The 11,591-nt window shown below is 58.2% G+C and overlaps 1 protein-coding gene across 1 annotated transcript in view; it reads left to right on the top strand.

The window, feature by feature from the left end:
* The first annotated feature begins 11,247 nt into the window (after window positions 1–11,247).
* The window catches only part of LOC119309557 (protein AUXIN RESPONSE 4-like), a 2,956-nt gene continuing 2,612 nt past the window's right edge, over window positions 11,248–11,591 (top strand). The window contains exon 1 of the mRNA XM_037585539.1: window positions 11,248–11,587. Within this exon, the coding sequence (XP_037441436.1) occupies window positions 11,354–11,587 (234 nt within the window). The 5' untranslated portion in view covers window positions 11,248–11,353. The remainder of the gene's footprint in view (window positions 11,588–11,591) is intronic.

Below are 11,591 nucleotides of genomic sequence, written 5' to 3'. Positions count from 1 at the left end.
CAACGTAGCAGAATATGAGGCACTCATACACGGGCTCCGGCTTGCCAAGGAACTCGGCATTCGTCGGATCCTGTGTTATGGTGACTCCGACTTGGTGGTCCAGCAGTCGTTAGGCGACTAGGACGCCAAGGATGCAAACATGGCAAGCTACCGTTTCCTCGTACAACAACTCAGCGGATACTTTGATGGGTGCAAGTTCCTTCATGTGCCAAGGAATGACAACGAGCAAGCGGATGCCTTGGCACGAATTGGCTCCACACGACAAGCAATACCAGTCGGCGTCGCCCTACCCGCCTTCTGAAGCCGTCTGTCAAGCCGTCTCCTGATTCAGACTCCATCTTTGTGCCCCCCCCCCGAGGCAGTCGGATCCGACTTGACGATCCCGAAAGCCGGCACGGGGATTTTGGTAGGCGACCCAGGGACTGCTACAGCCACACCCGGCCCGGGGTTTTCAGAGCCCTGCCCGGGGTTTTCAGAGCCCGGCCCGGGGACTTCAGCAGACGACCCGGGGACTTCAGCAGTCGGCCCGAGGACTTCTTCAACACAGTAGGCGGAAGTAGCTGCCAACCCGCCGCCTCCCGGCCCAACCGCCCTCATACAAGTTGCAGTAGTCCCAGTCGAAGAAATTGCGGCACCCTCATGGGCTCAGCCGATCCTCAAGTTCTTGGTGAATAAAGAGCTGCCGACCGATGAGGTCTTAGCCCGACAAGTGCAGAGGCGAGCATCAGCCTACACCATAGTCAACAAAGAGCTGGTGTGACGAAGCGTCACAGGGGTTTATCAGCGGTGTGTGGAGTCGGACCAAGGCCAAGCAATACTCAGGGATATCCACCAGGGCGAGTGCGGCCACCACGCGGCTTTAAGATAACTTGTGGCCAAGGCTTTCCGCCATGGGTTCTTCTGGCCGACTGCCCTGGAAGAGGCCAAAGAGCTAGTTCAGAAGTGTCAAGGGTGTCAGAGATTCCGCTCCAAGCCACACCTACCGGCTTTTACACTCAAGACCATTCCCATAGCCTAGCCCTTTGCTGTTTGGGGTTTGGATATGGTAGGTCCATTCAAGACAGCCCGCGGTGGCATGACTCACTTGCTTGTTGCTGTGGACAAGTTCACCAAGTGGATAGAGGCAAAACCAATCAAGAAGCTGAATGGGCCGACTGCCGTGACCTTCATCGCTGACATCACCACGCGATACGACATCCCACACAGCATCATCACCGACAACGACACCAACTTCGCCAAAGGAGCCTTGCTCGTTTCTGTGCAACACAGGGAATCCGCCTGGACTTAGCGTCCGTTGCCCACCCACAGTCAAATGGCCAAGTGGAGCGTGCAAACGGCCTCATTTTGTCCGGCCTCAAGCCCCGACTGGTCGAACCTCTGGAGCGTTCGGCCGGCTGTTGGCTCGACAAGCTGTCGGTCGTCCTCTGGAGCCTACGCACAACTCCGAACAAGTCAACGGGCTTCACGCCCTTCTTCCTCGTCTGTGGTGCCGAAGCCGTCATCCCGACAGATATTGAGTTCGACTCCCCAAGAGTCACCATGTACACCAAGGCGGACGCCAAGGAGGCGCGAGAAGACGATGTCGACTTGCTGGAGGAAGGCCGGCTGTTGGCACTCAGCCGGTCGGCCATCTACCAGCAGAGTCTGCGCTGATACTACAACCGCAAGGTGAAGCCAAGATCCTTCCTAGAGGGAGACCTTGTGCTCCGGCTAATCCAGCGAACGGCCGGACAACACAAGCTCTCGACACCTTGGGAAGGCCCTTTCATCATCAGTAAGGTGTTGGGCAACGATGCCTACTATCTGATCGATTCCCAGAAGCCTAGAGCACGCAAGAGAGATGATTCAGACAAAGAGACGGAGAGGCCATGGAACGCAAACCTCCTCCGAAGGTTTTACAGTTGAAAGCAGTACGTATCACACTACCTTTTGTACTATGTATAAAGACTCAGGGTCCCCCGAGAAGAGCTCGGGGACTGCCCTCTTTTATCTATATGATAAATGTCATGCCTATGAGAATGTATAGTTTTTCCGCCTGGCACCGGGTTCGACCAGTCGGCCCGGAGCCTCGCCGCCTTCTACAATATGCCGCCTCCCGCAGCCGGACAAGTAGTGTGCCGGCACCAAAAACTTCCTTTGTCAGAAGCCACAGCTCGCAGAGCGACTTCATGGCGGGCAAAGGTTGCAAGGCAGTGCCCCACACGAAAGAATGACTAAGGAAGGAAACACATATAGTAGAGGGCGGCATCGCACCTAACCGTTTGGCTGCTTGGCAGCCGGACGGCCGGCCTCCGGCTTTATTACCAAAAACTCCGAATGGCTAAGTCCTAGCCCCCCTCACAAACGGCTAGAGTGCTCAAATCAACCACGGTCCGCAGAGTGGCCGCCCGGCTGGTTAGAGCATAGCCAAGGGTTGGCGGCAAAGGAGAAAACCAAGGAGAAAAAGGGAAAAAAGGCTGGAGGTTGGCACAACAAGCATAAGCAATGATAAATATTTACATGGATAAAGGCCTCTGGCCAGCATTCAAACATAGTTTTGATATACACCCCGCGGGTGGAGTTGCACGAATTTAACAAAATGTTCAAAGCAGCAAGTAAAAAGCAGATAAAACCCTAAGGAGCAGCAGAAGACTCCGGCTGGGCGGTGCCGGTTGGCGCAACAGAAGACTCCGGCTGGGCGGTGCCGGCTAGCACAGCAGAAGGATCCGGCTGGACGGTGCCGGATGGTGTGGCCAAGGACTCTGGCTGGACGCTAGAGTCAGCTGCACCACCTGGCGCAGCAGGCGGCTCCATCCGAACAGAGGAATCACCAGCAGCAGGTGGGGTGTTGGAGTGCTGGAGAACGGAGTCGATGGCGTCCGTCGGAAGAACGGGCGGCGGGTCAGTCCCCACTTGGACGCCTCCAGTAGCGGGCGACACCTCGGTGCGTGGCTCGTTGCTTGAGGCCCGGTCAGGCTGGGGCTGACCGTCCGCCCCGACCTCCGCCAGGTCGACGTCGCTCTCCTCGTCTTCCTCCTCCTCCTCCTCTTCCTCCTCCCCGTCTTCCCCTTCGTCGCTGGAGTCGATGACTTCAGCTGAATCTTCGTTGTCCTCCGGGTTTAACCCGAGCCACTCTTGCGAAGCTTCACCGCCTTCCTCGACCACCTCCGGGACAAAGACACTGGTGTCGGTGAAGTCGGCGATCGCCGCCGCCCTGCTTACGAGCTCAGCTTCCACCGCCGCCAGCTCCTCCTACGCCTCCACCCGAAATGTGGCCAACTGGGCTAGATCTAGGCCAGGGTACCACGCCTTGACGAATTCAAGGCCCGGCGCGCCCCTGCCCGGGCTGTTGAGCCTTTCCAGGCTTCCAGGCGGCCGGCCGCCACCTCCAGCCAGTCGGCGGTCCGACTTGGGGTGCGTGGAGCCGGCAAACCTGGCCAGAGGGCGGAGACTGCCTGGGCTCCGATGCGCTGGAGGCGGCGTAGCACGCGGTGAGCAGGCCGAAGCCGGGCCTGAATGCCGAGGACCTGTTCGCCAAGAGTCCGGGGAGCATCAGCTGCGATCTGCGCACCCTCCGCCCTTTGCTCCTCGCGCTGGGCCTCGATCATTTGGATCGCGGCTACAGAATGGCCCGGGAAGAAGTCTGTCCGGGCGGAAGAAGAAAAAGGCCAAGGATATAAGCAAGGGCTGACAGTTCAAAACAAGAAACCAAGAGAATGAGGCTTACCATCGACCAAGTCTTCGATGCTGCTGAAGCAGGCCGTCATCTGGGCCTCCTTGTCGGCCCAGACAGAGCGCTCGATCTCAAACTCGCTGAGGAGGCCGGTCTCCATCGTCTTCACCTTCAGCTGGGCCGCCTTGAGGGTTTCCGCTTGCTCGGCAAGTTGGGCGACCAGGCGGTCCCGCTCCTCCGCCAGCTTGCTGCACTCCGCCTCCTTGCCACGCAGGGCGGTGTTGGCTTCGCTCAGCTGCTGCTGCAGGGCAGCATTGGCCTCTGAAGAAAGAAAGAAAAGGAAAAGGCATCAGTCAAGCAGACAAGACAATGGAAAGAAACAACCGAGGAGATTCGGCCCGACTGCTCAGCAGTCGGTCCGAACCTCGGGGACTACAGCCCGCGGGTGCGCCAGCACGCCCCCGCGAAGAAAGAAGATAGAAACTTACGCCGGCTCTCGGCCAGATGGGCCGTCTGTGTCTCCAGCTCCCGAACCTTGGAGTTGTAGGCGGTCGCGCGGAGATTGTGATAGTCCTGCAGAAGAGACATCAGATGAAGTCAGCAGTCGATAGTCGCAAGATAAAGTTCCAACCCGCCTGCTCAGCAGCCGGCCCAGAACTTGGGGACTACACCCAGTGGGTGCACTTGCGCGCCCCCACGAGTGAAGCAAGAGGATCATCCAAAGAAGAAACCCAAAGACAACTTACGCGGATGGCGGTGCGCGACTCCAAGTAGGCCTCGTTGCAGCACTTGAGCGCCTCCGCCTCTGCCCGGAGCTTGGCCTGGACGTCAAGAGACGCCTGGTTCAGGGCGCCAGTCCCGCCCCCGTGTATCCAACCCACGGGCGCTGCGCTGGTCGCCTCGGTATCGGGGACCGACGAGCTCGTGGCGCCGATCTCCTGCGGCCGCGGTGCTGAGGCCGCCTTCTCCAGACGGCGGCGCGTGGGGATGCAGACCGTAGGAACCAGGTCCGTTACCACCGTATTTTCGACCGGCGGCGCAACCGGCTGCTCGTCCCGTGGCTCGTTGGCTGGCGGGGGCGGGGGCGGCGGCACGAAGACGTCCGGCATGGCTACGTCGCCGCCCTCCCGCTCCCGGATCGGGTAGTCGCCGTCGGCTCCTCCGGCCGTCGCCTCGAATTCAGGCGGAGACGGCGGAGTGTTCAGGGGCGCCACGAGCAGCGGCTCTTGGCGGCGTACGATCTTCGCGAGCCGCTCCTTCTCCGCAGCCTGGGCTTCCGCCTGCGCCAGCGCCCTCTCAGCAGACGCGGCAGACAAGGCTTCCTGCTCCTTGGCCAGGCGGTCGGCCTCTTCCTCGCGCGTCTCCCGCATATTCCGCTCTGTTGCCTCCTGGAGGTCGGCGGCCGGGTCGATCCGCCGGCTGGTCGAGGAGGTCGTTGCCGACCTGAGGACCGAGGCGGCGCTCGACTTCTTGAGGGATAGCGGGGCCCTGAAACAAGAAGACAAGTCGGAAGGCTCTCATGCTAAATTGACGAGAAGACAAGAAGTGAGGGAAGGATACTTACGCCGACACCATAACAGGCACCTTCGGCTGCCTCTGATATTGGGCCACCTTGGCCGCGGCTTCTTTCTGCCTGGTCGCCGCAGCCGGGTTCTTGGGCTTCTTCGGGACGCTGTCGAACAGGGCTGCGCCCTGTTTGCGCTTGCGCTTGCCGCCATGGGCAGGCGGTCCAGAAGAGGGGCCGGCGCCGGTGGTGGCGGAGCTTCGGGCAAGGCGCGGTTCGTCTTCGTCTTCGTTGTCATCAGGCCAGGGCCCCACGCCGCCGCCTGCCTCGGATCCGCCTGCTCCACCACCACCGTCCGCCCTGCCGCCGCCGCCTGTCGCGTCGTCGGCCAGGGTGGCCGCCCCCAAGTCGGGGTCGTCCAAGTCGCTCTCCACCCTGTCCGACTGGAGGTCATCACCCGGCCCAAGGAGGGCGGCCGTAGCCTCGGACATATAAATCTGCAACCAAGAAGGAGTTGCGTCATGAAGAGAAATGAAGCTGAAGGAAGCAGTTCAAAGGACAAAATGAAGAAACTTACAACAGGCGGCGGATTGTGGCGAGAGTACGGCCGCTTCCCGTACCTCCACTCCGTCTCCGACACTTTGAGGTCAGAGATCTCGTTTACCATCCGCGCAACTTCAGCGGGCGGCATCCCTTTCATGCACAGCCGGCACGGATCGCGGTGTCCGCCCATCCGGAAGATCAGATGAGGGCGGCTCTGGAGCGGAAGGACCCGTCACTCGACAAAGGCGACGAGGAGGTCGGAGGCCACGAGGCCCTCCGACTCCTGGAGCACCCAGAGTCGGCCAATGGCAGCCGCCGCGTCGGCCGACACCGGTTTCGGTTTGTACCCCCAGGTGGGCCGAGCCCCGGTGGGGGGCCGGCCTCGTAGGCCGACAGGTTGAGGAAGTCGGCAGCCGGGTCCATGTTCTCGACGTAGAAGTAGGACTGCTGCCACATCTTCACCGACTGCGCCAGCTTGATTATGGGGAAGGCGTTCCGCTTCGCCGGTCGGCGCACGGCAACAAAGCCCTCGCACTCGGCCGCCGTCTCTCTGGCGGAGATGTCGAGCTTCCCGTAAAAGAACGCTCCCCATAGCTCGATTGTGGGGAGGACGCTGATGTATCCCTCGCACGCCGTGACGAAGGCGGAGAGGAGAGTCACGACGTTGGGCGTGAGGTGGTGAGGCTGAAGATGGTAGAAGTCGAGGAAGGAGCGGAAGAAGCCGCTCACCGGAAGGCCGAAGCCGTGAAGGAAGTGTGAGCGGAAGACGACCCGCTCGCCTTCCTGCGGCACCGACGAGATCTCTGTCTCCGGCGGCACCCGCGCCTTGACAAAGGCCGCGCTGGGCATCCGGCACATGTCGCGGAGGAAGGAAATGTGATCTTCGATCACGGTCGATCCGTCCCAGTCGCCGCCCCTCTCGCGCGCCATGGCTTCCGGCTGGCGGCGTGGAGAGGAGAAATGCGTCGGCGGTGGGCAACGGCGGCGGCGCTACGGCAGCAGCAGCAGTGGAGGATGAGCAAGCAGAAGAAGAAGAGTGGGAAGGGGCGCGAGAGCTTTGCCGCACCTCTCCCCCCTTCCTACTTATATCACCCATGCTATGAAGCCGAGGGGACGGGACGTGGGTGGTGGGATTAACTGCGCCCACGTCGCCACGACCCCCGTTTCCCGCGCGCATTCACCACGCCGTAAATGATCGTGGGGAATGGCAACCGTCTCCTTCGGCATAGTGGATCCGCCCGGTTGCCAAGGCACGGTAGTGGCGGGCCCGGCCCAGTGTCACGTCCCGTCTAAAACGTGGGGTGGCAGGCTGACCAGGCTGACATGCGCCGCGTGGCGCGTCCGTGGCGGGCGGCGGCCTGAGAAGCTTAGCAGGCACGCCACCTATCTCCTGCCTTGAAGTTCAAAAACAAATCGTGCAAGCTCCGCCTGGAAGAAGTCGGCCTCAGCAGTCGGCTGGCCGCACGGCGGACCGGCACCTTCCCGGAGCCCGGTGAGGGAGGAAGCCGCTGAGGCTTCGCAGCCCCTCGACTGCGGTGCCTCACCGGCTTCGGGGACTACTGTCGGAGTAATGGACCACGGGTAGGCTCACCCGAGTCCCTGAATTTATCAAGACTTTGGGCCAGCTCCGCCTAGCTGGACCCCAAGCTGAAGCTCCGCCCTCTAGGGCCAGCTGGCTCAGCGGCCATCTGCCAGAGGGTGGCCGACCCAAGTCTACGGCGCTCCGAGTGACCGGCTCCTGGCGGCCGCCCTCCAGAGAGGGCGGCAACGGGCAGGCGGCCACCTCACTACTACGGTGCGGCCGAGCCCCCATCGAGAGTACAAGTCAAAGCATGGCTGCAGTGAAGCACGTCGCCTCCAACGCTCGAGACGGGCGTGGCTACAGTGCTCCGTACAGACAGAGATCTCCGCACGATGGAGCACTGTGCCGTATCTACCCTGACGTCGCTCCGGGCAGGCAGAGCCCTGTTCCCCACGACGGCCTGTCGGTACAGCCTACCGGAGGCGGGCTCTATCGGGCAGTGACCCCAAGGAAGACGGCAGAAGCTCGACCAGACGGATTCGGGAGGGGCCGGCCTCCAGCAGGCGGCCGTCCCTTGTCCCGAGGCAAGCACACCATTAAGCTGATAAGACCAGGTGTGGCTACAGTGGCCTCTCGCCAGGCGGAGGGACTGTAACCACGCTAAGATGACCAAGCCCCCGTCACCAACGACACGGCTACAGTAAGCAGCCACCAACCAGGCGGCGGGCCCCAATGGTCGGCGGAGAAGCCGGAGGCTGGAGACACTGACAGCCGGGCCCAGCACCCAGACGAATTACCATTGTACCCCTAGGGGGTAGGCCTATATAAACCCCCCAAGTCACCCATGTAAAGGGTTCCCACTCCATTAGAACTAGCCACTCCCCTAGAGCAGGAAGAGAGCTAGCCTTGCCTCCTTCTGCCTCTAGCACACAGCTCAAGGAGCACCATTGTATCACTTGTGCCTTAGTGATCATGCGGAGACCCCGCAGAGCAGGACTAGGGGTGTTATCTCCTAGGAGAGCCCCGAACCTGGGTAAAGTACGCCGGCATTCGTGTCTACGCCTTATCCCGCTTCTAGGCACCGGCGACGTTCTACTCGCTCCCACCATGATAAGCCATCCGTAGGCATATGTCGCACCCAACCCCCGGCAGTGTGCCAACCCCTATGCATAGGTTCCCAATGTCACGAAACCCGCAAGTTGATCACCAAAACATACATCAAGTGGCACATGATATCCCATTGTCACCACAGATAATCACGGCAAGACATACATCAAGTGTTCTCATAAAAGACTCAATCCGATAAGATAACTTCAAAGGGGAAACTCAATTCATCACAAGAGAGTAGAGGGGGAGAAACATCATAAGATCCAACTACAATAGCAAAGCTCGGGATACATCAAGATCGTGCCACAGAGGGAACACGAGAGAGAACACGAGAGAGAACACGAGAGAGGGAGATCAAACACATAGCTACTGGTACATACCCTCAGCCCCGAGGGTGAACTACTCCCTCCTCATCATGGATAGCGCCGGGATGATGAAGATGGCCACCGGTGATGGGATCCCCCTCCGACAGGGCGCCGAAACGGGCTCCCGAGAGGTTTTTTGGTCGCTACAGAGGCTTGCAGCGGCGGAACTCCCGATCTATCTTCTGTTCTGGAAGTTTTAGGGTACAAGAGTATATATGGGTGCAGGGGGTACGTTGGAGGAGCTATGGGGGCCCCATGAGGCAGGGGGCACACCCGGGGGGGCACCCTCGTGGGCAGCCCGTATCTCCCCTGACGTGCACTCCAAGTTCCCTGGGTTGCTTTCCTTCCAAAAATAACTTCTCCAGTTGATTTCGTTCTGTTTTGACTCTGTCTGATATTCCTTTTCCTCGAAACACTGAAATAGGCATAAAACAGCAAATCTGGGCCGGGCCTCCGGTTAATAGGTTAGTCCCAAAAATAATATAAAAGTGGATAATAAAGCCCAATATTGCCTAAAACAGTAGATAAAATAGCATGGAGCAATCAAAAATTATAGATACGTTGGAGACGTATCATTTGCCACGTCCGGCCGATTCCTGCCACGGGCGGTGGAGGTTGTTCCCTCCCGCGTGGCTGCTATTGCTGTCGCTCCTCATTCCCGGTTGCCTCCTCTGTTCCCGCCGGTCTCGCTTCGTTTGCCACGGTGAGGCGGCGATGGGGACTACATGGCCGTGGTGGCGCATGTTGGTGGGCAGCGTGTTTGGTGGCGTGCGATGGATCATCTAGAGTCATGGGTGGTTGGTGGGCAGGAGAAATCCTTGTCGGCTTGTCCGGCACCGACACAGTGACGCCTGTGGGCGCCGCCGTGCCTTCCTGAAGGGTGTCAGGTTTACCCCTTCCCCCGCACTCCTCTGCGTACCGGGGAAAACCCTATGACTTGTCCGGGCAGCAGCGTCGTCGGCGTCGCGATCCTTCTTGAATGTGTTACTTGGTATGCGGCGGTCCGAAGTGCTTGGAGTGTGGTGAAATTCTCCGGTGGGCGCAGCGGTCTTCATTGTTTTCGTTGATCCGTCGTTGTTCGCATTTGTTTTTTTTTCTCTTTCGTTTTTTTGGGCCTGACTGTGCTGCTTTCGCTCCAGCATCTATCGTTGGTTGTATCGTTGATGGTTGCTTTGTAACACAAAGTGGGGATACCCTTTTTCGTAGTATACATAAATATGCAATATGTACTGTTTTTACTTGTTTGCTCTTGAACTTTTTCTAGCATTCTGGCACTCTCGCCACTTGCTTTTCTTGAAGTAACATCGAACAAGTGTTTTGAACTTGTTCTAGCATTCTTGAGATAGAAGCCTTTTACCTCTCGCTGGATATCACCGTGCACCTTAAGCAGAACAACTTCAAGATGTCCTTATTCACGGATTACTCTTGGAAGGATGCATTCTTCACGGAGAATGCTGCCCTCAAGCCCCCTGCGGGAACTCCATGGCGTACCCTAAGAGACTTCAACCAAATCTACCATGTCCTGGACAAAAATAATCTGTAGGTGTAATCTAGTGACCCTTGTATTTTGGAGATTGTTGGACAAAACAATTGAGGGACTAATGTGTTTGCCAGTGCAAACAAAGTAAAATGGTCCTAGACTTATTTGAGAAGTTTGCTAAAATTTCTGCAAAGGTGTATGATTGACTGGAATTGGAAATCTATCTATAAATAGAGGGACGAGTAGCCAAGATCGAAAACACACACCTCTCGCGCTCTTTCAATGGCACAACCAACTATCTTCCTCTCCCAACTCCTTCCCGCCGACGGTATCAATGTTGTCCGGATCCTTGGCATAGTTAGCCATGAGAGCATGCGCTTTCATGTGGAAAATAACTTTTTTGCATGTTGATATGACCTCCCTAGCTTCTATAAATAAGAAAATACAAGGACCTGCATGAGCTCGCTAAATACACAGATATTATCATGCCATCAGCTGTCTTTCAAACTCAATGTTTTTGTTTTCCTCATTAAAATAAGCAACATAAGCGCACACTTTCTGGCACGCCAAAATCCAGCCGAGAGAGGGCAGCCTCTAGAAGCAACAGGTTGGGAAACCAAGAGAAGGCTTCGCCTTTTCTTATCTTCTTCCCGGCACAAAAAGAGGGATTAGCTGCGCCTCTTCCCGCTACTCTTAACTAATGCCCAGCGACATCATAGTGGAGAACAATGACTTCTACTTTTGAAATGTAGCACTTCATCTTGCCCTTTCAAGCACAAAAAGATATCATTCTGCTGGTATTCATTTTCATCTGTCATCAAAAAAAAAATTCAGTAACCTTTAACTTGTAGTGAACTTTAAGGATGGTTTCAAGCAACAATTAAGCAACGAAAATGAACATAACAACATGCAATTATTCAGGTTTGTCCGAGGAATAGGAAAGCCAGAAGAGAAAAACACTCCTCGCTCCCATGCTAGGCGTTGGGCGTCACCGATTGGCATCCATCTACGAGCAAAGTTGCTTTGCCGTCCATGTGAAGTGCCCGCTATCCTGGCTTCGATGGCAAACGGGGGCGACATCATCGCGCGCACCCAAAAGCAGGGGACAAAACTCTGCTTTCCCAAGCAAACCCAACAGCTTTCCCCACTCCCACTCCCCAACTCCCCACTCCAGCCAGCAATGACAGACGATCCCGCCGCCGCGGGGACCGGCCGAGGAGCGCCGCCGCCGCCGCCGGCCCGGCCGCCGAGGCCGCTCTCCGTCGTGCCCGCCCTCCCCTTCTGGTTCTACCTCACCGCCGCGGTCTCCCTCCTCGCGCTCGTCCTCCCCCACCTCCTCTCTCCCCACGCCTCCCCTCCCCTCCCGCCTCTCCTCCGCCGCCACCTCTCCGACGGCCGCCTCCTCAAGCTCCACCCAG

This window comes from Triticum dicoccoides, chromosome 5B, assembly GCF_002162155.2.
Source record: "Triticum dicoccoides isolate Atlit2015 ecotype Zavitan chromosome 5B, WEW_v2.0, whole genome shotgun sequence".
Lineage (NCBI taxonomy): Eukaryota > Viridiplantae > Streptophyta > Magnoliopsida > Poales > Poaceae > Triticum > Triticum dicoccoides.
The sequence above is the reverse complement of the archived record's forward strand: the minus strand, read 5'-3'. Positions and strand labels throughout refer to the sequence as shown.